We start from the raw sequence: 27,696 nt of genomic DNA, 5'->3' as shown, positions 1-27,696 counted from the left end.
AGAGGCGGCTGGGCTGGAGAGGGTGGAGTTTGGTAACGGGGGCTCTGAAGAGAAGAAAAGCGCGCAACAGACCCAGGCGTGGTCCCGCGAAGTAGGCAGCTAGCGCCTTAGCCATGGGGAACGTTGTGGCTCGTGAGGATTTCGAATGGGTTTATACGGACCAGCCGCACGCCGACCGGCGAAAGGAGATCTTGTGTGAGTTGGCGCGCGTGCTCTTACCCTTTCACTTCCTCCCGCCCCGTATCGGTCCTTTTCGTGTGTCCGCTTCGCTTTCTTTTCCTTCCCCCTCAGGGCCTTGACTGAAGGAGGCGAAGCGGGGAGGGATGCAGCACTCGGGATCTTTCTTGGGATTCCTTCCAGGGTGGGCTTCCCAAATATCTCAGCTCTCTTTAAAAGTCGGCGGCTGCTTTTCGGTTGCTGATTGAAAGTGAAGGGAAACAAGGCCCCACCTGACTATCGAGACGAAGGAGGGCGAACAGGAGGGCCTGTGGAGACGTCATGAGTCACACGTGAGAAGGATTTGGTTGACGATCCGTTCGTTAAACGCTGTTCTGTCCTCCAGATATATTCTCCAACGCCATTGGGGCAGCTGAGTTGGGTGAGCTTGATAGTCGTAGCTTTCCCCTCAGCTACTGACAGGAGGTTTTTGGAACGAAAAATGCAAATTCACTTGATAATCCATTTTGCAGGCTGTAGCAATAGACATGGAACTAAATCGGGGAATTAGTCATATTACAAGGGTGGAACTTGTGCTAGCTCAATGGCGCCTAGAGTTGCCAGCTTCCAAGTGGAACCTGGAGGTCTCCTGGAATTACAGTTGATTTCCAGAGTACAGAAATCAGTTCCCTTGGGAAAATTGGCAGATTTGGAATATTGGTTCACAACCTTATTGGTATGATGGTGACCCTCAAGTCCTGTCTCACCAGTCTTTTGGTGTTCTTTGAGAAAATGAAGAAGCATGTAGACAAGAGTGACCCGGTAGACATTGTACACCTTGACTTTCAAAAGGCATTTGATAAGGTACTTCAGCAAAGACTCTTGAGTAAACTTAGCAGTATTCCACAATGTCAGTGGCATATGCCAGGGATGTATGTTGTACTTATAAGGAAGTACATTAATCTGAGCAAGGAAGGTCAGTTTGAGAGTCTCTGGGTAAAAGGATGGTTTTTTTGAACATATGAACATATGAAGCTGCCTTATACTGAACCAGACCCTTGGTCCATCAAAGTCAGTATTGTCTTCTCAGACTGGCAGCGGCTCTCCAGGGTCTCAAGCTGAGGTTTTTCACACCTATTTGCCTGGACCCTTTTTTGGAGATGCCAGGGATTGAACCTTCTGCTTCCCAAGCAGATGCTCTACCACTGAGCCACCGTCCCTCCCCGTTTTTTAACCAGTTTTTATGGACTGAAAACTGGTTAAATGACAGGAAGCAAAGAGCAGGAATCAGTGGACAATTCTCACAATGGAAGGGAGTAATGGGGTCCCATAAGGATACGTATTGGGACTAGTACTACTTATTTTCTTAGTAAATTATCTGGAACTAGGGGTGAGTAATCTAGTGGCCAAATATGAGATAACACCAAATTATTCAGGATTATGAAAATGGAGGCTTTTCAGTTTAGAAAAGAGATCAAGGGGGAAAGGTTTATGAAATTATTAATGCAGTTGAGAGTTTTCACTCTTCCAAAATACTAGGGATTAGATAGATTCATGAAGGATAAATCTGTCAATGGCTACTAGCCTTGGTGACTGAGGGGAACTGCCACATTCAGAGGCACTCATCCTCTGAATCCCAGAGCCAGGAGGCATCATCAGGGGAAGACCTCGGCCGCTATGTTGTTGGCTGTCTCCAGAAGAACTGATTGGGCACTGTGTGAGACAGGATGCTGAACTAGATGGACTGTTCTTAGAACCATAGACTTGGAAGGGACCTCCAGGGTCATCTAGTCCAACCCCCCGCACGATGCAGGAAACTCACAAACACCTTCCCCTAAATTCACAGGATCTTCATTGCTGTCAGATGACCATCTAGTCTCTGTTTAAAAACCTCCAAAGAAGGAGAGCCCACCACCTCCCGAGAAAGCCTGTTCCACTGAGGAATCGCTCTAACGGTCAGGAAGTTCTTCCTAATGTTGAGCCAGAAACTCTTTTGATTCTCTCTACTGTACGTCCAACAACCTGTGATCTGGACCCATGCCCCTCCTGGCTAATTAAAGCTTGCCAGAGGGAGCTAAGATGTCCTATACGGGACATCATAAATAGATCCCTCTCGGAGGGCCTTTTCCCAACACCTCTTAAAGAGGCTGTGGTCCGCCCCCTCCTGAAAAAGGTTACATCAGATCCGACTGAATTGGCGCATTACCGGCCGGTCTCAAATTTACCCTTTTGGGGCAAAATCATTTAGAGGGCAGTGGCGTTGCAGTTGCAGAGTTTTCTGGATGACACTTCCGTCCAAGATCCATACCAGTCCGGCTTCCGCCCCGGCCATGAGACTGAGACAGTGCTTGTCGCCCTCATGGATGATCTCCAGCAGCATCTGGATCGAGGTGGTTCGGCAGTACTGTTGTTGTTAGACCTATCGGCTGCATTCGATACAGTCGACCACCGGTTACTGACCCACCACCTTGCCAACGTAGGGATTCAGGGGCTGACCTTGCAGTGGCTTTCCTCTTTCCTTGATGGTCGGGGGCAAAGGGTGGCGATTGGGGGAGAACTATCCCAAAGACACCTACTTAATTGTGGGGTGCCTCAGGGGGCGGTCCTCTCCCTGATGTTGTTTAACATCTACATTCGCCCCCTTGCCCAGATTGCCCAGAGATATGGGCTGGGTTGCCACCAGTACGCTGATGACACCCAGCTCTATCTATTGATGGACGGCCGGACTGACGATGTCCCTGAAAATCTGGACCTGGCGTTGCAAGCCGTGGCAGGTTGGCTTAGAAGAAGAAGAAGAAGATGATATTGGATTTATATCCCGCCCTCCACTCTGAAGAGTCTCAGAGCGGCTCACAATCTCCTTTACCTTCCTCCCCCACAACAGACACCCTGTGAGGTGGGTGGGGCTGGAGAGGGCTCTCACAGCAGCTGCCCTTTCAAGGGCAACCTCTGCCAGAGTTATGGCTGACCCAAGGCCATTCCAGCAGCTGCAAGTGGAGTGGGGAATCAAACCTGGTTCTCCCAGATAAGAGTCCGCACACTTAACCACTACACCAAACTGGCTGAGTAGGTTGAAGTTGAATCCAGTGAAGACAGAGGTCCTTTGCTGAGTAGGTTGAAGTTGAATCCAGTGAAGACAGAGGTCCTTTGCCTGGGCCGTGGTGGTCTGGGAGGGCGGGATATAAATTAAAAATTATTATTATTATTAATTTCAGTTCTGGTCCTACTTTCTGGGGCTGCAGAAAACAATCCCACACCATCCTCTATATGACAGCCCTTCAAGTACTTGAATATGGTGATCATACCATCTCTCAGCTGCCTCCTCTCCAGGCCAAACATCCCCAGCTCCTTCAACCTTTTCTCATAGGACTCTGTCTCCAGACCCCTCACCATCTTTGTCGCCCTCCTCTGGACTGTTGGTCTGATCCAGCAGGGCTCTTCTTATGTTCTTAAGTCTGTACTCAACAAGGTGAGGGAACATAGGATTGCTTTGTAAGAAAGCTGCATTGAACAAAATGGGATTTACTTCAGAGAAAACACACAGAAAGGGGTAGGGGATTTTGCTTCTCTTGAGCATACAGAGACAGGGCCTGAGTCTTTGCCACTCCATTTATTCTCTGAAGTAGAGATTGAGAAAGCAAAACATGAGGGAAAGGGTTGGGATTTATATGGGTTGTTCCCTGTTTAGCTGAAAATTTCAGATGTAAGACCTGAATCTCCTGTCTCTTTTAGAATTGAAGGATCTTCCCCCAGTTCCACAGTGTTAGTCACATGTGCCAAGGATGTATGTACTTATGAGGAAATACATTAATCTGAGCATGGAAGGTCAGTTTGAGAGTCTGGGTAAAAACAGAAATTGTAAGAAGTAGTGATATTATGATGGGGGTCTATTATAGACCGCCAAGCCAAGCAGAGAACTTGAATGATACACTCTTAGGAAGAAGAACAACAAAAGAGGAGAGACTTCTGCAAGATACTACAGAAAGTACACAAAATGAAAGGGAGAAAAGAAATTGTCTTTGCTTGTGTAAAAAATGAATTATTATATACAGTGCAAACAACCCCTATATAAGTGCAAACAATCCCAATAGAGTTATAGTCTCTCAGTGTCCATCAGTGGGTTGCTGTTGTTTGTCAACGAAATTCATTACCAGTGGAACTTCAAAGGCGAGATTCCTAAAAACATTATAATAAAATAGTGGGCACCATTGGTAGTAGTGACCATGTAATTTTGGATTTTAAGATCTTGGGGAAGGGAAAAGCTGTACATAATTAGACATGTAGGTTGGACTTTAGAAAAGCTAATTTTAATAAAGTCAAAGGTTAATCTTGGTAGAATCTCATGATCAGAAATGCTCAAAGATAAGGTAGTTCAGGATGGATGGCAATTTCTTAAAAATATGATACTGAAGATACAATCACATACAATTCCGATGATGATATTGGATTTATATCCCGCCCTCCACTCCGAAGAGTCTCAGAGCGGCTCACAATCTCCTTTACCTACCTCCTCAACAACAGACACCCTGTGAGGTGGGTGGGGCTGGAGAGGGCTGTCACAGCAGCTGCCCTTTCAAGGACAACCTCTGCCAGAGCTATGGCTGACCCAAGGCAATGCCAGCAGGTGCAAGTGGAGGAGTGGGGAGTCAAAACTGGTTCTCCCAGATAAGAATCCACACACTTAACCACTACACCAAACTGGCTCTCTCTTCTCCAATGAGAAGAAATAACAGGAGTTTCCATACGAAGTTTTCTAAACAGTCAAGGTGATTCCATAAAGACCTGTCCAAAGATCTGAGAATTTAAAAAGACTTACTTAGAAAATGGAAGGAGGGCCATATAACCAAAGATGAAGATAAACAAATAACCAGTGCTTATAGTGAAAAATGCCAAGCATGACAAAAAATGTTCTTTGATTATGTTTGGCGCAAGAAAAAGACCAAGTCAGTTGTATGCCCTCTGCAGGGAGAAGAAAGTGGAATTTTAGCAGGTGATGAAGACAGAATTGCTCGATTCATTCTTTGCCCCAATCTCTTGCAAGAGAAATGGTGCTCAGCCTGGCAGAAAGAGAATACATGGTGAAAGAAGGTAGTTGCAGCCTAGGGTAGTCATAGGGTAGGACATCTCTCTCGGCTTGGCTTCGCGAACGAAGATTTAAGAAGGGTGCAATAGTCCACGTTTGCTGCAGGCTCGCTGGTGGCTGACAAGACCAATGCGGGACAGGCAGGTCCGGCCACAGTGGCTGCAGGGAAAAGTCTGATTTAGGGTTGGTCCTGTAAAGGACATAAACAGTTTCTTTAAATAAAATTAAGTCTTGAGGGCCAGATGAATTGCATCTGAGAGTACTAAAGGAACTTGCTGGTATAGCTCTCTTTAAATATTTGAAAGCTGTCATTTAGAGGAGGGCAAGGAGCTGTTCCACTTAGCAGCTGAGGATAGGTCCCGAAGCAATGGGCTCAAATTACAAGTAGAAAGGTACCGGCTGGATATTAGGGAAAAAAAATTACAGTCAGAGTAGCTCAGAGGTGGAACAAGCTGCCTAGGATAGTGGTGAGCTCCCTTTCATTGGCAGTCTTCAAAATGCAGCTGGATGATTATTTGTCAGAGATGCTTTAGTCTGATCCTGCATGGAGCAGGGGGTTGGACTAGATGGTCAGTATGGTCAAAATTGTATAATTTTGGAGCCTCTGTCCGTTTTCGAGAGTTCTTGGAAAACAGGAGAGGTACCAGAAGGTGGGAGGTGAGCAAATGTCTCCATCTTCAAGAGGGCAAAAAATAATTACAACAAAAGAATAATCAATCAGTCCTTGAGCATTGAGTTCCTCAGGAACAAGTTGTGTGAACCTTCTCATTTTTAAAAAATAATGACTACTGTTGGATCAGGGGAATGTTGTGGATGTAGTTTAACTTGATTATAGCAAGGTTCCTCATGATAGTCTTGTTGACAGGTTGGTAGAATGTGGTTTGGATCCTACTGTTCTTAGGTGGATTTGTAACTGGTTGACAGGTCACTCCAAAAGGGTGCTTATAAATTGTTCCTCATCTTCTTCGGAAATCAGTGAGAAGTGGAGTGCTTCAGGGATCACTTTTTGGCCTTGTATTTGTTCATCATCTTTATAAATGATCTGGATGCAGGAATACAGGGATTGCTCATTAAATTTGCAGATAGTGCTAAATTGGGAGAAGTAGCAAGTGCAGTAGAAGACAGAATCAAGATTCAGGATGAGCTCAACACACTAGAAACCTGGGCTAAAACTAACAAAATGCAATTCAACAGAGATAAAAATGAAGTTCTGCAGTTAAGTAGAAAAAAATCAATTGCATTATTAGGGAATGGGGGAGATTTGTTTTGGTAGTAGTATATGCAAAAAGAACCTAGGGATCTTAGTAGACATGTGTCAGCAGTGTGATGCAGTAGCTAAAAAGACAAATGAGATTTTGGGTTGCATCAACAGAAGTATAGTATCCAGATCTTACAAAGTGATAGTTATCACTTTGCTCTTATTAGACCTCACTTGGAGTTCTCTACTCAGTTTTGGACACCACAGTTTTAGAAGGATGTTCATAAGCTGAAGCATGTCCAGAGGAGGGCAACAAAGATGGTGAGGTGTTTGGAGAGTGAGACCAGGTCCTATAAGGAAAGATTGAAGGAGCTTGGGTATGTTTAACTTGGAGAGGAGACAGTTGAGAAATGATACAATAGTCAACTTTTAAGTATTTGATGGGCTGTCATATAGAGGGTGGAGTGGAGTTCTTTCTGTTGCCCATGTCATACCAGAACCAACACGTTGAAATTAAAACCAAAGTTTTCAGATAAACATTGGGAAGAACTTCCTGACAGAGCAGTTCTTCAGTGGAACAGGCTTTCTTAGGAGACAGTGGTCTCTTCTTCTTCGGAGGTTCTTAAGCAGTGATTAGATGGCCATCTGACAGTAGTGCTAATTCTATGACTCACTATGAATTTATGCAGATTGTGAGACGGTAGGCAGGAGGAAAAGAATCAGTGTTCAGGCTTTAGATATGAAAAAAAGTTAAGTACCTAGGTATATACTTGATAACAGATCTGAAAAAATTGAAAGAGGATAACTTTGTCAAGATTATGAAGGAAATAAAATTAGATTTAGACAGATGGAATGATTTACAAATCTTTTTATTAGGAAGGATAGCTACAATTAAAATGAATGTATTGCCAAGAATTTTGTTTTTATTCCAAATGATTCTGGTTATAATTCCAGAAGGTTTTTTTCAACAATTGAACAAAGTATTAAGCAGGTTTATATGGCAAAATAAGAGACCAAGAATAAAATTGAAGGTGTTTCAGGACAGTAAATTAAGAGGGGGATTTGCTCTACTGGACTGGAAATTATACTACAAGGCATGTGTCCTATCTTGGGCCAAAGACTGGTTTCTATTAAAGAATAAGAGATTGTTGCTATTGGGAGCAGATTTAATAAGGGGGTGGCACTCGTATATCTGGTATCAACCTCCCCAAAGAAACAATAATTTTTTCAGGCATGAAATAAGGAAATCAATTTTTAGCATCTGGACAGAAGTAAAATCACAATTTTACAAGTATGCGCTGGTATGGTTATCACCGGCGGAAGCATCTATTCATCCGAACCTCTATCAATGGGAATATAAGCTTAGTTATGACTCCTTATTAGATGACAAAGGTGATTTGCATTTGGAGGATTGTGGTTTAGATTGGTGGACTAAACTACAAATCAAGTCAAGATATAAAGTTGACAAAGAACTAGGTTTTGTTAAAAAAAATAAATGAATTTGATAACTTAATTTTAAATACTGATCAGAAATTGATTTCGAAAAATCTATAGTTGGTTGTTAGAGGTAAGAATGCAAGATGAAACAGTTAAAGAAAGTTGGGTAAAATGGATGCAAGATTTTGGTTATAATATAGAGTTAACGGATTGGGAGAAAATTTGGAAAGAAAATATTAAACTAACTAAATCGGCCGCACTTAAAGAGAATCTTTATATGATGGTATATCGCTGGTATTTTACACCTGAGAAATTAGCGAAAATATATCCCCGTGCATCGAATAAATGCTGGAAATGTAATGAGACAAAAGGAACCTTATATCACTGTTGGTGGCAATGTGAAAAAGCTAAGAAATTTTGGGCTCAAATTTATACATGGACCAAATTTTTTTTAAAAGTAAATATCCCACATGTGCCTGAATTGTATTTGCTAAATATATGTAAGAACTCTATTCTGAATGCAACCAGAAAATTATTATTAAACATAGTGACTGTGGCGAGACTAATATATGCCAGACATTGGAAATCCCAGCAGGTGCCAGGGAAAGAGGAATTTATACAAAAATTATATGAGACAGCAGAAATGGACATGCTAACGATTAAACTCAGAGAAGGAAATATAGAGAAATGCAATAAAACTTGGAAGCCGTTATAAGACTGGGTAAAAGTTTGTGAATAATGAAAAGATGGTATTTGATGTATTTATATTGTGTTAATCCTTAAGCTCCTTTATGTGTTTTGTTTTAAGTTAGGTTAGGTTTGTTTAAATTTATGTACTGTTGTCTTGTATTTTTGTTGACTGGTTTTTGTTCTGTTCAATAAATAATATATATGTTAAAAAAAAAACAATCAGTGTTCAGCTCTTGTGTCCCTTTCTTACATGCCCAGGATAATGCAGATTGCCAGTTTGGGATCAAGAAGGAATTTTTCTCCAGTCCTTGGCTCAGGGTTTCTGAAGGATTTTTGACTTCGTCTGGGTTATAGAGCAGGATCTCTGTAGAAGTTGGACAAGGTAGATATGAATTTCCTGCATTGTGCAGGGGTTGGACTAGATAACCATTGGGTGTACCTACCAGCTTTTGATTCTGTGTTTTCTGTTGGAAAATGCATCTGTTCCTAAGCATATTTGGTTTTCTTTGGATCATCAGTTCAGATCAGTATATCCTGTCCAGAGACCTAGACACATCCTGTTTCTGTCAGTGCCTGGTTTGATGGAGGAAATGTAGCTGGCATTTTAAGGTTGCATGATTCAGGCTTGGGGAGAATGGCTGAAAGATCCTTTTTGGATTGAGAAATAATATAGACTAATGAGAGGAAGGTACAAGAAAATACTGTTCTGCCTATGTTATCACACTGATCACAAACCTCACCCAGCAAAATGGCAAATTTAAAAAGCTAATGTTGCTAGTAATTCATGAAACAACAGAACAGATTTAATTATTTTTTAAAATGAAATGGAGTGTTAGTTTCATGTATAATAGCTGTTAAGTGCTCATCCTCCTACTGTATCGGCAATGAGCAGAACTTCATAGTTCTCAGACTGCTTCAGCTCTTTCTTTGCAGAAGATTGAGGAAGTGGAGCTGGAAGGTGTATATAAATTTTGGCTTCCCCAGCAATTAGAGATAGCTTGGGCCTAATGTTTCTCTTTTGTGGACTACCACAAGCACACAAATGACAAATACAGCTCGTGAGCTCATATTTGAAAATTACATTGTGTTTTACTAACCTGGTTCCAGGAAATTGCTGCTTGCTTTAGATGTGGAAATTCATGTGTTGCCATAATTCTATACATTTCCCCAAAAGGGCAAACAAAAGCTCCCTGGGTCCCATTCCAGATTGGAAAATGGTAAGATCTTTCTTATTATACATTATGGGCCTGTTTGTTGTAGTGGTTAAGTGTGCAGACTCTTATCTGGGAGAACCGGGTTTGATTCCCCAATCCTCCGCTTGCACCTGCTGGAATGGCCTTGGGTTAGCCATAGCTATTGCAGGAGTTGTCCTTGAAAGGGCAGCTGCTGTGAGAGCCCTCTCAGCCCCATCCACCTCACAGGGTGTCTTTTGTGGGGGGAGAAGATATAGGACAGTGATGGCGAACCTTTTAGAGACCGAGTGCCCAAACTGCAACCCAAAACCCACTTATTTATCACAAAGTGCCAACATGGCACTAGGTTGAGGGACGGCGGCATTTGCTTAGAGGGCTTCTCTAGAGTAGCCCTCAATGCAGACGGAGGAATCTGGCCCCTCTCAGCCTTCCACGCTGTGGGAAGGTTGGGGGGGTGGGCGTTTGCATAGAGGGCTCCTCTAAGGTAGATCTCGATGGGGGGGATCTGGTCCCTCTCAGCCTTCTATGCTGTGGGAAGGTTGAGAAGAAGAAGAAGAATTGCAGATTTATACCCTGCCCTTCTCTCTGAGTCAGAGACTCAGAGCAGCTTACAATCTCCTTTATCTTCTCCCCCCACAACAGACACCCTGTGAGGTGGGTGGGGCTGAGAGGGCTCTCACAGCAGCTGCCCTTTCAAGGACAACCTTGGCTATGGCTAACCCAAGGCCATTCCAGCAGGTGCAAGTGGAGGAGTGGGGAATCAAACCCAGTTCTCCCAGGTAAGAGTCTACACACTTAACCACTACACCAAACTGGCTCTCGGGGCCGGGGGGGGGGGGTGGAGGCGTTTGCATAAAGGGCTCCTCTAGAGTAGCTCTCAATGCAAATTGTTCAGCATTGAGGGTTACTCAACCCCAGTGGCGCAGCCACCCCTAGAGCAGGCTTGAGCCCTCCCTCCTCGCTGGTTTCTCTCTTCCCCTTTACCTGGGCACAACGAAACAATGATCCTGGCGGCAGAAGGCACGGCAGCATGCAGACAGGCAAGCAGCACGTGCTCTTTCACTGTGCAGTCGCTGCTACCCTATGTGTGCACGTGGCTGCCCCGACCCCTAGGCATCTCCTTGTGTCGCAGGGCGGCGCAGGCACAGTAGTAGCCAGCTTCAACCCCTCACGTGGTGGCCACTGGAGATTCTGTGGGCTGGGTGGAGGTTCATTCGATGCCGGGGGGGGGGGGGGCAGGGTTTGAACTTACTTGAAGGGGAAAAAAGATCCGGTCATGCTGGGGTGACGGCACACGTGCCCACAGAGGGCTTTGAGTGCCCTCTCTGATGCACATGCCATAGGTTCGCCCACACATATAGGATATTGTAAGCTGCTCTGAGTATAAATCTGCAGTCATCTTCAAATCAGGCCCATTTGTGCCTGGGAGTTAATTTCTGAGCACGAAACTCTAGGTGCTTATCTGATTGATAGGACCTGTGGCATCCTTAAGGACATTGTAACATGTGAATTGGTTCTTTGTGATGAAACTCATGCAAAGGAATCTCTGTTTGCCAGAGGACAGTGAGTTCTCCTGAGATTGACAGTGAGTTCTCCTGAGATTGACAGTGAGTTCTCCTGAGTCTCTGACTCAGATTCCACAGTGACAACGTATGGTAATCCTCTAGGTGATGGTAGCACTAGCTGAAAAGCAGAATTATTATATCATGCTGATGATGCAGATCCCTAAACAAAGGCATTTAAAATGGCATGGAGGATAAATTTATGTTGTAGCTGCAAAGCTTAAGTACATTTTTTAAAAAAGAAATAAGCTCTATCAGGTCTGGTGGAACTTCTTTTCAATAAAAAGTATTTTGGTGTAGTTGGAAACATAAGAATTTCTGTTCTTTTCAGTATATTCTCTAAAGATGCTAAGGCTGATATTCAAGTAAGAATGGACTCTGGTTCTGCCCCAGAAGGCATTGCAGTCAGGGTTGATGCTAGGGAATTGGCCAGGTAGGCCGTTGCCTAGGGCAGCATCTGGGCAGAGAGGTGGGCTCCTGCAGGCTGCATGTGTGTCCACCCTTACCGCCATGCTGCATGAATGCTCAGGACTGCCCACCTCAGTGGGGCCTAGCTTGTATAGGGGAAGCAGGTCTGGGCTGTTGGCAGCTTGCCTGTGCCACTGAGAGGCGTGCAAAGTGGCAGGAGGAAACTAGAGCAGAGCCCAAGTTGGCCTGAACCTGAGAAGTGAAAGTGGAACCTGCTTAGTTCCCGGAAACTTGCATTGGCTCCTCAGCCAGGCTCCCGAAGTGGGAGCACATACAGCTGGGGCTAAGTTAAGTTAATTTGAATCTTCACCCTTGCAGGATAGAGTTGGCAACTGAAGCATATTAAGCTTGGGGTGGCTTAATAGTCAGGTTTGAGGTGGGAGAGACTCAAACTGTTAGTCACAGTGGAATTTAGGAGCAACAGCCAGTAGCTGTGAGAGTCTTATCTTGATCGAAACCCTCTCTCCCAGGAGCCTGTGTGAAGAAACCATCTGAAGGCTTGGAACTGACTGATAACTGTTGAGGGCCTTATCTACATTGACTAATACTGTTATTTGACTTCTTGCCTCCCCTTCTCCCTCCATTTGGTTCTTGGAACTTCTAAATAAAAAAGAACTGTCTGTTTAGGGTTTGTAGAATCTTTCGGGCTCAAGTGCCGTGTTCTACTGGAGAAAGTTTTCCTTCCAGACGTTTCGTTCTCAGCTGCGGAGAACATCCTCAGTGGCGTTGCAGCCGGAAGCCAAGAAGGTCAGAGCGCCTGCTCTGGCTGCAACGCCACTGAGGATGTTCTCCGCAGCTGAGAACGAAACATCTGGAAGGAAAACTTTCTCCAGTAGAGCATGGCACTTGAGCCCAAAAGATTCTACAAACCCTAATGATGTTACCAGCCGTGAAAACCTGAAATCTTTGATGACTGTCTGTTTAATTGAATGAGGAGACTCTTTTGTGCAGCAAATAGCCCGCAGACAGGTTGAAGAGCTTTAATTGAGCAGGTTCTTGGAGTGGCAACCTTCTTTACAGGGAGGAACTTTCCTGGATGGGGGACCAAGGAGGTAGGGGGAAGTTGCAGTTCCGTGGCCCCACTTGAGGCTGCCCTGGCAGTGACCATCGCACTTCTGGCCAAGCCCCAGCTTGGCTGTGATGTTTAACTGTCCCCCCCATTAGTAGAAGGTGGAGGAAGAAGTGGGATTTAGTAGTTAGTAGGAGGTGTAAGAAGCAGGATTTAGCTTACTCTTGCAGGTGGAGCACAGAAATGCAGATGCTCTAATAGCAGCCTTGCTAAAATTAGTAAGGGTTGGATGTGAAAGGCGACGGGGTGGGAGGGGGAGGTTTGGGTGGGCAGAAGGGTCAATTTGCTCTCTTGGAGCCATGGCTGGATCAGGAAGTGTACTAAGCTTCCTTCCCTTTCCCCAGCCCATTCCTGTCTATGTTTACTTGGATGTTGCCTGCACTGGTTTCTAATGGGACATGCTTTCAAGGAAACATGCATAGAATTTGGGGTGGGGGGGAAGATCTGCCTCCTACTTAGTGTTTAAAGGAGCTCTGAGGTGGTTCCAGAGTTGCACAGGGTTAGTGCAAGCCAGTTCTAGAACAGGATTTGAGTGTTAGACACAGCTCTGGAGTATATGGTGATAACAGAGCCCCTGAGTGTGACAGCCTCTCTCCTTGCTCATGGTTGTGAACAAATAAGACCTATTATCTTAAATATGGTTTCCTTTCCTCTTTTGCTTCCGCTTGGTCCTCTTTTGCTTCCACTGTTTCTCTCATTATTCCTCTTCTACCACTTTCAAACCCTTTCCTTCCTTTTCCCACCTTACTACTACTCTCTCTTCCCTTATTTTATTTTATAATAAAGTATAGCCAAATTAAAACAGTTACTACAGTTAATACTCAAATGTTAAAATATAGGATTGATGGCTTCTACATTATTGTTTCTTGTCCATTCTTGTGACGCTTTAGCTAGTCTGTAGAATTGTACTCACTTCCATAAAAATTGAGAGCATGTAGCAGTAAAATTCAAATGTAGAAATGGGTCACTGACCAGCGGCAAAGGGTTTTTCTCAGTTGATAATCGTTTGAACTTGTCTCACTGTTGTCTTTTACTCTCAACAGGTAAACATCCAGAGATAAAAACCTTGATGAAACCAGATTACAATTTGATTTGGATAGTTGTACTGATGGTGTTTGTACAACTAGTTACTTTTTATCTCGTTAAAGACTTGAATTGGAAATGGGTTCTGTTTTGGTCATATGCATTCCACAGCTGTATCAGTCACTCTATGACTCTAGCTGTTCATGAAATCTCTCACAATAGTGCCTTTGGCAATGCTAAACCTCTGTGGAATCGGTGGTTTGGAATGTTTGCGAATCTCCCTCTTGGCTTCCCATATTCAGTGTCTTTCAAGAGATACCACATGGATCATCATCGTTATCTTGGTGGTAATGGAATTGATGTGGACATTCCTACTGACTTTGAAGGATGGTTTTTCTGCACCCGTTTTAGAAAGCTCATTTGGATTATTCTTCAGCCCTTATTTTATGCCATTCGACCTCTGTCTATAAATCCCAAACCAATCTCACGACTTGAAATCATCAATGTCTTTGTTCAGCTCCTTTTTGATGTTGCAATATACTATGTCCTTGGATTAAAATCACTCCTTTATATGCTTGCTGGATCTGTGCTTGGGATGGGGGTGCATCCTATTTCAGGACACTTCATTGCTGAACATTACATGTTTTTGAAAGGGTATGAAACATATTCCTACTACGGACCGCTTAATATGCTTACATTCAATGTTGGATACCATAATGAACACCATGACTTTCCTAATGTTCCTGGAAAGCACCTTCCAATGGTAAGTACTAAAGAGTTAGTAAATGAATACTTGCAGCTAGCTATTCTTCTCACTGAAAAGAATATGTTGCTTTCTCTCAGGTAACTTGTTGCTATTTTGCTGCTTCTCTGTGGACAGGTAGATTTTAGACTGAAGAGTAAGACTGAATTTAAGTGATCTACAGTCTTATTTTATGCCTGTTTATTTGGAAATTCCTATGAGTTCAGTGGACTATGTAGACAAAAACTACTTTGTATAGAAGTGTAGCATTAATGGACTAAATCTCTCCCTTTGTTTCATATACAAGAGTCTTTTAGTAGGTAGTTAGATATGAAGAAGTACTTAGGGTTCTTCAACTGAAAGGAGTACTGAATAGTTTACCTGGGGAAATAGCTTGATGTATACCTGCTGAGATCCAGTGGGAAGATGAGGATGGGAAAGAGTCAGCATGGGCTCCAAAACATGGGCCACATTTTGTGCACTTTGTTCCTAGTGCCATGTCACAAGGGACATCTTGTGTCACAGAAATGACAACTTAAGTGGTTGGCTGATAACGGTATTGCCCTTTTTTTGTGAGGTCAGGTAACAAACAATTTGTGTGTATGTGTGCGCACCTGCACCTGGAAGTCATGTCGACCTCTAGTGACTGACCCTTACTGGGTGCCTGGAGGATATTTAGAGAGGTGGCTGAATAAAGCCTACCCCTGTCCTCCCAACTTGGTATTTCAAGGAGGTCTCTCATCCAAGTATTAACTAGCGTTGACCCTGCTTAGCTTCTGAGATCTGATGCGATCAGGCTTGCCTGGGCTATCCAGGTCAGGGCAGGTAACAAACAATATTGACTGTCTAGCAAGGTCTAGAGGCCACAGGAAGAATGTTGTAGGCCTAACATGTCTGGGAAGTTAATAGATGTTTATATGCAAATGCTAGAAGTGTCCGAGGCAAAATGGGGAAGCTGGGTTGCTTAGTGTCAGACAAGAACCTAGACATTATGGGCATTTCAGAAACTTGGTGGGATGAGGATTATCAGTGGGATACAATGATTCCTGGATATAAATTATATTGAAAAGATAGAGAGGGAAAGGTTGGAGTTGGAGTAGCTCTGAACATTAGAGACAGTATACACTCCAGTAAGATGGAGATGGTAAGAGAAATAGATTCTCTTACTGAAATGCTATGGATGGAAATAGTGCACCCAAAAGGAAATTTAACTCTGGAAGTTTAACCACTGGATATAGTTTAGAGAATGATTTAAAAATAGCAAAAGAATTAAGGAAAGCAGCTAGATGAAATTGTCATAATAGGTCTTCTAATAGGTGATTTTAACTACCCACATTGATTGGGTCAATATGTTTTCAAGTCAGGAGAAAAAGTTTGGGTTTCTGGATACTCTCAGTGACTGTGCCATGGAGCACATGGTACATAACCTATTGGGAGAGGCAGTCCTGGACTTGGTCCTAAGTAATACCCAAGACTTAGTGAGAGATGTTAGTGTGATAGCGCTAGTTGAGAACAGTGACCATAAAGTTATGACTTAGTAAGAGATGTTAGTGTGATATAACTGGTTGGGAACATAACCATAATGTTATTACATTCAACATCATATATGTAAATAGGGAATTGCCCAAAAAGACCAGCACAACCAAATTAAACTTTAGAAGGGTAACTTCTTTGAAATGAGGGGGATTATGAAGAAGAAACTGAAAGGAGAGGTAAGGAGGGTCAAATCCCTTTGGGGAATTTGGAAACTATTTAAAACTATAATTTTAGAAGTTCAGATAAAATGTATACCATGGTTTAGGAAAGGTACAAATAGGTATTAAAAAGTCCTGCATAGTTAATGAACAAAATAATGGCAGCAGTAAAAGGTAAGAAGGGTTCCTTTAAGCCATGGAAGGCAAGGTTAGTCCAAGTGAGGTAAATAAAAGGGAGCACAGGTTATGGCAAATAAAATGCAAGTCGGTGATCAGTCAGGCAAAAAGGGGCTATGAGGAACATATTGCAAAAAACATAAGACCAAATTTTTTTTCAAATATGTTAGTAGCAGAAAATGTGCAAGGAGGTGGTGGTGCTCTTGGATGACCAAGGAGTAAAAGGATTGCTAAAGAATAATAGGGAAATGGCAGAGAAGCTGAACACATTTTTTGCCTCTGTCTTCACTATTGAAGATGAGAGGTGCTTGCCCACCACAGAATTGCCAATTTTGGGAGGGATGCTGAAAGACCTGAGTCAGATTGATGTGATGAGAGGAGGCCCTACAACTGATGGACAAATTAAAAACTGACAAAGCACCAGGCCCAGATGGAAAACATCCAAGAGTTCTGATCTCCTGACAAAAATATGCAATCTATCATTAAAATCTGCCTCCATTCTTGAAGACTGGAAGGTAGCTAATGTAACCCCATCTTTAAAAAGATTCCAGAGGTGATGCAGGGAATTGCAGTCTGGTCAGTCTAACGTCGATACTTGGTAAATTGGTGAAATCTGTTATTAAAGATAGAATTAATAGACACATTGATGAACAAAAACTATTGAGGAAAAATCAGCACAGACTTCCAGGAAGCTGTTGATAAAGTTCCTCAACAAAGGCTCCTAAGTAAACTCAGTAGTCATAGGATAAGAGGATAAATTCTCCTGTGGATTTAAAACTGGTTAATTAACAGGAAACAGAGACTGAGTATAAATGGATAGTTTTCACAGTGGAAGGTTGTAAACAGTGGGGCACAGCAGGGCTTGGTACTAGGGCAGGTGCTTTTTAACTTATCCATTAATGATTTGGAGTTGAAAGTAGGCAGTGAAGTGGCTTAAGTTCGTGGATGACGCTAAATATTTCAGGGTGATGAGAACCAGGGAGAATTGTCAGGCACTTCAGAGGAATCCGTCAAGACTGGGCAAGTGAGAATGTGGCAAATTAGATTCAATGCAGGCAAGTGCAAAGTAATGCACATTGGGGCTAAAAATCCTAATTATAAATACATGTTGATGGGGTCTGAATTGACCAACCAGGATAGAGATCTTGAAGCTGTTGTAGATAACTCACTGAAAATGTTAGCTCAGTATGCAACTGCAATAAAAAAAGGCAAATGCTATGCTGGGGATTATTAGGAAGGGAAATTAAAATAAATCAACCAGTATCATAATGCCCCTGTATAAATTGATAGTATGGCCTAATTTGGAATACTGTGTATAGTTCTGGTTTAAAAGGTAAAGACAGTCCCCTAGACAAGCACCAATCATTTCCGACTCTGGGGTGACGTTGCATCATGACATTTTCATGGCAGATTTTTAATTGGGTGGTTTGCCACTGCCTTCCCCAGTCATCTACACTTCTCCCCACCCCCCAGCAAGCTAGGTACTCAATTTACCAATGGAAGAGCACAGAAAAGAGCAACTAAAACAATTAAGGGTGTGGAACACTTTCCCTCTGGTTAGGGCTGTTTAGCTTACAGAAACGTGACTGAGGGGTGACATGATAGAGGTTTACAAAATGACGCATGGGATAGGGAAATTAGAGAAAGAAGTACTTTTCTCCCTTTCTCACAATACAAGAACTCCTGGGCACTCAATGAAATTAATGAGCAGTAATACTTCTAATAAAAGGAAATACTTCTTCACCCAAAGAGGAGTAATATGTGGAATTCACTACCACAGAAAGTGGTGGCAACTACAAGTATAGACAGTTTTCAAGAGGAGATTAGATGAACATATGGAACAGTCTATCAGTGGCTATTATCCAGGAGGCATAGATGGAACACTCTGTCTGGAGTGAATAGGAGGTATAAGTGGGAGCACTCTGTCTGGGGTAGGGATGCTCTGTGTTCTTGGTGCTTGGGGGGCAACAGTGGGAGGGCTTCTGAAGTTCTGGTCCCAATGGTGGACCTCCTGATGGCAATTGGCCACTGTGTGATGCAGAATGTTGGACTGGATGGACCATTGGCCTGATACAACATGACTTTTCTTATGTTCTTAATTCTTGGCAGCCTTGTAAGGTCGCTATGTTCTGTTGCAGAGAGGGGCTGTCCTGAAGTCAGTCAATGAGTTAAGTAGCTTGTTTGAGACAGCTTATGTTCCTAAACATTTTGCTCCCCTGGTAGACAAAGATGCAGACTCTTGCTATTTTGCCCAGCTTGTTGCCTACTTAGAAAGTTAGGGACTGTCTGAGTTGGTGTGCTATATTAAGCAGCTAGCATTTAAAGGCCAGCAAAGCTGGGAGAGCAGCCACTTCATAATCTGGTCTGCTTTCTCACAGTGCTGTTCATAATTCTACAATATGTCAGTGTTTCTCTTCCTTATTGCTCCATGTTCTGGCTGTGCTTTATAGCCCATCACTATTTTTAGTAGCCCCTCAGGCTCTGCTTTCTTGCATCCTTATTCACAAATTGCTTTTGGGGACCCATTGAGGGGTATCTTATATAGAAAAAGGTACTGGAGTGTGTCTGTTACAGTCCTTCCTACCAAAATGCTAATTCTGCATCCCAGTACATCAGAGTGCCATTTTGGAAGGGGTACTCTGACTGTATTGCTTGGTAGCTCTAAAATGATATTTTTTACAGGGTATGTTAGAGAAATCTATAGGTGGCATACTTATCTGATTCTTTATCCACACAAGAGACTCTTGATTAATTTACTGAAATGTCTTGTTAAATATTTGATGCTTTGGAAATTGAAATAATGTCTAATCATGTACATCATTATATCTCATAATGAAGGGGTCCACTGTGTGGCTAATGAAATCTGTACAGTTGACCCAGATACAAAGGGGAGAGATGGTTCTGAATATCAGGGCAGAAAATTCATAGGTATGCAGAAAAACATTTATCCCAGAATAAAAAAGGGAATATAGGAGGAGGAGTGATGGGAGGGGCTGTATGAGGGACCAAGTAGAAAATACAGACTGTAGTAGAGGTTTGTTGGGCATGGGCAGTATGTGGAAAGAATGTGAAGACACTGTGGGGATGGTGAAATAATTAGTTGTAGGATAAAGGCAGAATTAAACGCTGGAGCAGGGGTGGGGGGAGAGAAGATAAAAAAGGAGGAAAAAACAGGACTGGAGGGAGAAAAGAAAAAAAAGTGGGGGACTGTGGAAGAAATCTAAAGTAAGTGAGAAAGTTTTAACTTACTCCCTATAAGCTGCATACCCCATAACTGCAATTGATGGTAGAACCATGAATTTAAGGGACTTATGAGGAATAGGTTAAAGACAATCAGCTGTTTTTAAAGTCTGTACTTGGAATAACTTGTGATCAGGTTTGTTCAGATCTTCTTCGTGGTCTCTGTGCTTCACACTCATGGGATTTAGTGCCTGTGCCGATCCCCGAATTGGTACCTAAAAAGCCCGGGATGTTTTTGCGCGGCACCAGTGAGCATGCACAGGTGTCCCAGTACACATGCTCACCGGAGCCAGTGCGAGGATCCCACCAGTTCCATTTTGACCATGGCGTTGAGAGGATCTCCTTTCGTTTGCTCCGGTTGGTACTGTACTCCTTTGGATTTTTCTTGTTAATATAGCCCGTTTGTTGTTTTTCTTAGTTAGTAGTTAAATAGTTATAGATAGTTATTGTTGTTTAAAAAAAAGACTGTTGTTGTTGGACTTTGCTCCTTGGGGCTTTATTTCCCCCCCATTCCCTCAGAAATCGTTCTGTGTGGGTTCCAGTGCCTATGAAAAGGCATTGGGTTTTTTTTTAACATTGCTGCAAGTGTGGTAGCAAAATTGCACCTCCTGACGGTCACTCCCTCTGCTTACTGTGCCTGGGCGAGGGACACTGTCGATTCATGTCTGCATTGCTTGAGCTTCTCAAAGCAAACCCGCAAAAACCGGGCGGCAAGGCTATCAGCAGCACTTGTGGAATTGGCTCTTCGTCCACTGAAAATGGCAACGGGCCCGTCAGTATCGATGGGGGAAGCCACCCCGATCCCAATGGTTACATCGGTTGATCCATCGTCACCGGTACAAACCGATATGCTGACCGAGCAAGACCTACCCACGAAACGACCATCTGAATGGTTAGTGGTAACCCTGGCCAAGAAACGTCAGGATGATTCGGGGACCTGATCGTCCCTTCTGAAGAAGTCAAAGGAGAAGCGAAAGAACAAGACTTTCCTGCAATCCTTCTTGGGATGCTTCGATATCGACGCAAGCTGCTCTACCCCGGAATATCCTGGCGTCTCCACGTCCAAGGAGTCCTTCAGTGTTGAGAAGCAGAGGTTTGCAACCGATCCGCCTGTCGGGATCTGAGCAGGAGATAGACCTGACCCAGTGCACCCACTCATCGGGATCGCTTCGTCGGAGCAACAGTGGTTTGATATCGGAGATCGATACTTCGGCACTGAACGAACCCCTGGCACCTCTTGCACAGACTATGGGACGAAGAGAGGTTGAACCAGCTGCTATGGTTCGATGTTTTCCGTCACTTCCGCTGTGGGATCAATGTCAGTGGCCTTGCTCCTACGGTTACCCGTACCCGCCATACCAGTGGTATCCTCCAGTCCACGTGATTTCCCCGAATTGGATCAGCGGTCAGAAGCCTCATCTCTCAAGGATTTCACGTCACTCCAGGCATCGAGCATTGCCATCGGTGTCGATCCCTCCCAAAAGACGCAAAGAGGACGGAGGAAGTACAGGTGCGCTCGTCGGTTTCGTTGCGGTCATCTGAGCGAGCTTCGACCCCGATACTCTCCGAGCACTCTGTGAGAAGAGACTTCTTGTCATCGGACTCTGAGGTCGGTACCGATGATCCTGACAGGGCAGTAAAACCTTCGCCAGAGTCGCATATTGCTGAGGACCTTCCCATATCTCCATCGGAAGATCTGAAGTCTTATGGGAACCTGGTGAAGCGGATGGCACACTCCCTCTCCCTCACAGTAGTTCAACCGCAGCCAGTCGTCGATGACACGGTCTTCGATATAATGCAGAGAGACACATCGACGGCTGTGGCCCTTCCTGTAACTAAAGTTATCCTCCAGGCGGTGAAGGAGCCCTGGGCAAAACTGGCATCTACACCTATTTCTTCCCGGAGACTGGACCATATGTATCGGGTCCAAGAGGCTGCTACTGAGTTTTTGTTCGCCCATCCCAAGCCCAACTCGGTGGTGGTCTCCTCGTCATCCAAGGTGCACAAGACCCATTCTTCCCCACCTGACAAAGAGGGCAAGAAATTAGACAATGCGGGCAGGAAATTTTATTCAGCTGGAGCATTGGAAGTGAAGGTCTCTAATTATGCCATGTGCATGGCTCGCTACCAATACTCTATTTGGGAGCAGCTCACACTGCTATTGTCTAATTTGAGCGAGGAGAAACGATCGTCTTTTAAGAAGCTACAAAAGGAGGTCTTTGCTGTGGCCAAGCAACAACTGGCTGCAGCAAAGCACATGGTGGACGTATCGGCCAAAACCATCACTTCTGCCGTCTCCCTGCGTCATCACTCTTGGCTAAGGTCTACAGCTCTTCAGCCTGACACCAGGGCCTTTGTAGAAGACCTGCCTTTCGAAGGTGAGGGTCTTTTCAGTTCAACCACTGACAGCGTCCTCCAAGAGATGGACAAAAGCATAAAGACCTCAAGAAATCTGGGTGTCCCGGCTTCCTCTAGGGCTGGCAAGCCGAAGTAATGGCATAAATCTTGGCCCAAGAGGTCCTACCAGAAATTCTCCCCCAACCAGCCGTGGAGACCTCGCTCTTCGCAGCCAGAGAGTAGGTCTTCCTATAGGGGAAATAACAAGAACAGGTTTGCTTCTGCATCTCAAACCACTGGCAAATCTAAGGGTGCCCGCCCACAGAAGCAGGGCCTTTGACTTTTCTGTAGCATGCATTGCTGCCCCTCATTCATCTCTTATCCGCCTTCGTCAATACCTTCCGGCTTGGGAGTCCATCTCCACAGACAGGTGGGCTCTTTCCATCATAGCAGAAGGATACAAATAGACTTCGTTCAGATTCCGACTCAGTCAGTGATTGTCACCACACACCCTTCCCCACCTCTGCTGGCGGAGGTGAGCAACCTCTTGCAGAAACAAGCAATAGAACCGGTCCCATTAGAGGCCAGAATGGGGGGAGGGGGTTCTATTCTCATTATTTCCTGGTCCCCAAACGGGATGGGGGATTAAGACCACTTATGGACCTTCGGAATCTGAACAAGTTTGTCGTGTACCAGAAATTCAGGATGTCCACTCTGCAAACAATCCTTCCCTTCATCAACTAAGGGGATTGGATGGCAACGTTGGATCTCAAGGATGCCTATTTTCACGTCAGCATCCATCCTGCGTACAGGCATTTCCTTCGTTTTGCAATAGGTTCCAACCATTTCCAGTACAAAGCCCTTCCATTCGGCCTGTGCACTGCACCAAGGGTGTTCACCAAGATGATGAACATATGAAGCTGCCTTATACTGAATCAGACTCTTGGTCCATCAAAGTCAGTATTGTCTACTCAGACTGGCAGCGGCTCTCCAGGGTCTCAAGCGGAGGTTTTTCACACCTATATTGCCTGGACCCTTTTAGTTGGAGATGCCTGGGATTGAACCTGGGACCTTCTGCTTACCAAGCAGATGCTCTACCACTGAGCCACCGTCCCTCCCCAATGATGAATGTTGTAGTCGCACATCTCCGGCTGCAAGGCATAGTAGTCTTTCCATACATCAACGACTTGCTCTTTGTGGCGGAGTCGGAAGAACGTCTATCCGGCCATATTGCAACTACTCTTTGTCTTCTTCACACCTGAGGTCTGCAGGTCAACCTGACAAAGTCTCATCTTACACCATCACGGACCGTTCAGTTTATAGGGGCCTTGCCTTCACCGCGCCTTTCTGCCTCAGCAGAGAGCGATGGACATTATCAATCCCATCCATCTTTTCCAAAGATGGAAATGGGGCACAGCAGCTGCAGCAGATACTGGGACTGACGGTGGTGACTACAAGCGTGCTGCTGTTCGCAAAATTGAGAATGAGAGGTCTTCAGCTGGGTTTCTCAGACAGATTCGGCCTTTATGGGACTCACCTCGGAAGAGGTTCACAATTCCAGCCTTGATCCTCCAGACTCTGCAATGGTGGAAATCCAAAGACAACATCTGTCAAGGAGCTCCCTTCCATCTACCTGTAACTACAGTTACGATCACCACAGATGTGTCTTTGTGGGGTTGGGATGCTCACATGGACTCTCTCTGTGTGTGGGGCCCTTGGCCTCCACAATTGACTTGTTGCCACATAAACTTTCTGGAACTGTTGGCAATTCATTTTGCCCTTCGGTCTTTCTGTCCCTTAGTAGGAGGGAAGGCGGTGGCACTGTTGATGGACAATACCACAGCCCTTTGTTACATCAACAGGCAGGGCGGGACAGTCTCTCGACGGCTCTGTGCACTAGCGATAGAACTGTAGATGGAGTGTCTGGAGCAGGGCATCTACGTAAAGTCTGCGCACCTTCTGGGGGTGCTCAATCTGCAGGCAGACTCATTGAGCAAAGGAGCAGCATCTCCACACAAGTGAAAGTTGCAGTGGCGTTTCCTTCAACCTGTGTTCCAACTCTGGGGGTATCCTCAGGTGGATGTGTTTGCCACAGCCAGGAATCGGAAGTGTCCTCTGTTCTGTTCCAGGGGGGGCATGGATCCAGAGTCATTGGGAAACGGCCTGATGTTCCCATGGAACGATCGGTTCCTATATCTGTTTCCGCCTCTGCCGACAAGAGTTGCCAACAAAATTGCAAGAGAATGGCCGTGTTGCATTCTAGTGACACCGTGGGGCCTCGGCAGAACTGGTTCCCGATCTTGCTTCAACTAGCGAGGGGGGTTTTTTATCTGTTTCCGGCGGAGCCGGACCTTCTGTCGGCCCAGGACGGTCATGTGTTCCATCACAACATGCCTCATCTGAAATCGACGGCGTGGTTCATCGACCCTGTGAATTCTCCAGCAGAGTCCAACACTTCTTTCTAAATAGTAGAAAGTTGTCTACCCATGCTTCCTACGACAGGAAGTGGGGGAAGTTTCCTCAGTTTCTGGCTGACCCCACAGTCTCACCCCAACAGGTGGGTCTATCGGTGATTTTTGATTTTTTGTTATCTTTGGTGGATGCTGGACTTTCCTTTTCTTCGGTTAAAGTTTTTTTGTCAGCAATGTCAGCATACCATGAGTCTGTTGAGGGGCATTCAGTTTTTGCGAACCCTCATTCGAAGAGGTTTCTAAAAGGTCTGCTCAGATTGCATCCTCCGTCAAGATCACCTCCACAGTTGTGGGACTTGACTTTAGTGTTGGATAGATTGACTCGGCGTCCCTTCGAACGAGTTGCAACATGTTCTCTACAGCTTCTGTCCTGGAAGACTGCCTTTTTGGTACCAATCACATCGGCACACCGTGTAGGGGAGCTCCTGGCTATGCATTGTGACTACCCATATCTAGTTTTTCAGGAGTCTGGAGTGTCGTTGGCTCCTGATGTTTCTTTTCTTCCCAAGGTGGTTTCCCAGTTTCACCTTAACTTGGTTACCCACGTTTTATCCCACGCCTTCCTCGGATGAGGAACATCGGTGGCACGCTTTGGACGTTAAGCGTGCATTATTGTTTTACTTGAGTCGTTCTAAGAGTTTTTGCCAGGACCAGCATCTTTTTGTTCTTATGCTGCTCCTAAGTTGGGCTCCAGAATTTCATCTCAGCGGCTTTCGAAGTGTCTCACTGAGACTATTAAACTGTACTACTTACTGGCAAAGAAGCCGTTGCCTGGGCCCATTCATGGACACTCTAATAGAGCAATGGCGACATCGGTAGCATTCCTGAAAGGCGTTTCCCTGACGGACGTGTGCAAGGCCGCCACCTGGTCCTCTCCGCATGCTTTCATGAAGCACTACGCTCTGGATGTGCATGCTCAGAAGAGGACTTGTCTGGGAGCTGCAGTGCTGCAAGCTGTCTCATCTTGTTGACCGTCTTCCCGCCTCCAGGTATGTCTTGCTTGCTAATCTCCCATGAGTGTGAAGCACAGAGACCACGAAGAAGATAGACAGGTTGCTTACCTGTAACTGTAGATCTTCAAGTGGTCATCTGTGCATTCACACTACCTGCCCTCCTTCTCCACTGCTGACGATCTCCCTGTGTTAGGGGCTTCCAGTGGTCAAGAAGGAACTGGCGGGATCCTTGCGCTAGCTCCGGTGAGCATGCGTACTGGGATGCCTGTGCATGATCACTGGTGCCGAGTGCGAAAAAATCCTGGGCTTTTTAGGTACTGATTCGGGGATCAACGCAAGCCCTATATCCCATGAGTGAATGCACAGATGACCACTTGAAGATCTACAGTTACAGGTAAGCAACCTGTCTTTCACCTCCCCCAAGAAGTCCAGATAGTTACTGGCTAGGTGGGAGTATTCTGACCATGTTAGGAACCCTGTTGGCCGCAACACAGATGTGGTTCAGCTGAACAAGGAATCAGGATGATTATGGGGTTAAAACAGGGAAGGAAGGGATCAGGTTAGGGAAGTATGAGGTGGACTACTGACAAATGAAGATCCTATGAATTTAGGGGGAGGTATTGTGAGTTTCCTGCATTGTGCATGGGGTTGGACTAGATGACCCTGGAGGTCCCTTTCAACTCTGATTCTATGAAATCAGGTCTCTAGCTCTTGGGGAGACAGCCTCCTGTGAGAGCCAGAAAGCTGTGGTAGACCTGATTATTCTCTAAGTGGCCTTTAAAAAGTCAGGGAAGTGGCCAAAGAAGCCAGATCCATCTTGGCTCCAGGTGGAGAAGGAGCCAGCCAGGGGAAAGAAATAGGATAAAGGATACACCCAAACCCCCTTTCCACAGATGAGATCTTTAAATGCATTGCTTTTTAGCTCTGAGTTGTAGGTTTTTATTGTTGTTAGCTTATGTTATGATCTGCCCTGAGCCCATTTATGGGAAAGGGTGTAATATAAGCCTACTAAATAAAAGGGCAGGTAAGCAGCCTGCTGCAAAAAGGGCATTGGACAGGTAGAAGAGAACCTGAACATGGATATGGGTATGGGTATGCTAGGAATGAATAATTCTTTTTTTTCTTTTTATTGCAGCTAAAGGAAATGGCTTCTGAATACTATGACAACCTACCACAGTATAAATCCTGGATAAAAGTACTTTATGATTTTGTGATGGATGATACTATCAGCCCCTACTCACGTGTGAAAAGGCACTTAAAGGGTCAAGTGAAACTGGACTGAACTGGCTAAAAAAACCTTTACAAACACCATGAATATAGACGTTGGTAGTAATGCATCACTCTTTACAGATTTATTTGTTGGTATCTCGATTTACTTCCAAATATATATATATATTGGTACATTCTAGAACAAAAGAAAGATTAAAATATTGCCAGAACTAGCATTCCGTACAATTGTCCTGCCTTTACTGGTGTAATTGAAAGAACTGAAAATATCAGTGTTTTGTGCATAATGTTAGTATTAATGTTACATAATGTGTTAGTAGCAGTTTTTTTTTCTTTAAACCTTTAATCATACAGGAAACACATGTACTTTTTGGGTTATATTTACTACTAACAGACTCTTTAATAGGCGACAAATTTTGCTAACAAAGCTTAACATTCTAAGCTATTAAAAATTTAAGTGGTAAATATTGTTTTAAATTGTTAAACAGAATGCTTGGCTGCAATTCCTCAGTTTGGTTAATCCAAGTTCTAAAATTAGTAACAAGTTTCATTACAACTGCTGCTGTAAAAGAGGAGCAGTTCCCATTCGAAGTATGCTAGTGTTTCTGTAACTGTAGAGCACGGATCTGTCAACCTGTTTTGTATGAATCTCTAGCTCCAAATTCAAATTTCCATTCTGAACAACATACTCTTCTTTTGTAGGGTGGGGATGCTAATAAGTGCTAATGAACTGTGTAACAGTTGCATCATGTGAGGACAGCTCAGAAGCTGGTTGACATTGAGTTTAGAAACTATATGGTAGAATGCAGTTCCACTGTTCTAATGCTTTATGCTTCCTTGGCTCGAGTAAGTTAGGTAGTTGAATAATATAATGAAGATCAGTTTTGTAAGCAGCAGTAGTGAGGCTGTCTAATATCTACTTTCCTGAAAAAGAGCATGTCATGTACTTCAATAAAGAAGTTTATTTAAAACGTCA

At 44.3% G+C, this 27,696-nt stretch overlaps 1 protein-coding gene across 1 annotated transcript; it reads left to right on the top strand.

Moving 5' to 3' along the window:
* Positions 1 to 27,696, top strand: DEGS1 (delta 4-desaturase, sphingolipid 1). Its single transcript, XM_060246031.1, has 3 exons — positions 1 to 195; positions 13,900 to 14,642; positions 26,629 to 27,696. Exons 1-3 carry the CDS (start codon positions 114 to 116, stop codon positions 26,773 to 26,775), a joined length of 972 nt encoding a protein of 323 aa, XP_060102014.1. The 5' UTR covers positions 1 to 113; the 3' UTR covers positions 26,776 to 27,696.

The sequence above is a fragment of the Heteronotia binoei genome, chromosome 1, assembly GCF_032191835.1.
Source record: "Heteronotia binoei isolate CCM8104 ecotype False Entrance Well chromosome 1, APGP_CSIRO_Hbin_v1, whole genome shotgun sequence".
Taxonomy (NCBI): domain Eukaryota; kingdom Metazoa; phylum Chordata; class Lepidosauria; order Squamata; family Gekkonidae; genus Heteronotia; species Heteronotia binoei.
This window is presented reverse-complemented; position numbering and strand designations above follow the sequence as displayed.

Excerpts from the sequence above, each read along its gene's own strand:
- DEGS1 (XM_060246031.1), top strand. The coding sequence starts at position 114 with ATGGGGAACGTTGTGGCTCGTGAGGATTTCGAATGGGTTTATACGGAC. Across the intron at positions 196-13,899 it reads CCGGCGAAAGGAGATCTTGT|GTAAACATCCAGAGATAAAA; the intron begins GTGAGTTGGCGC and ends TACTCTCAACAG. Across the intron at positions 14,643-26,628 it reads CTGGAAAGCACCTTCCAATG|CTAAAGGAAATGGCTTCTGA; the intron begins GTAAGTACTAAA and ends TTTTTATTGCAG.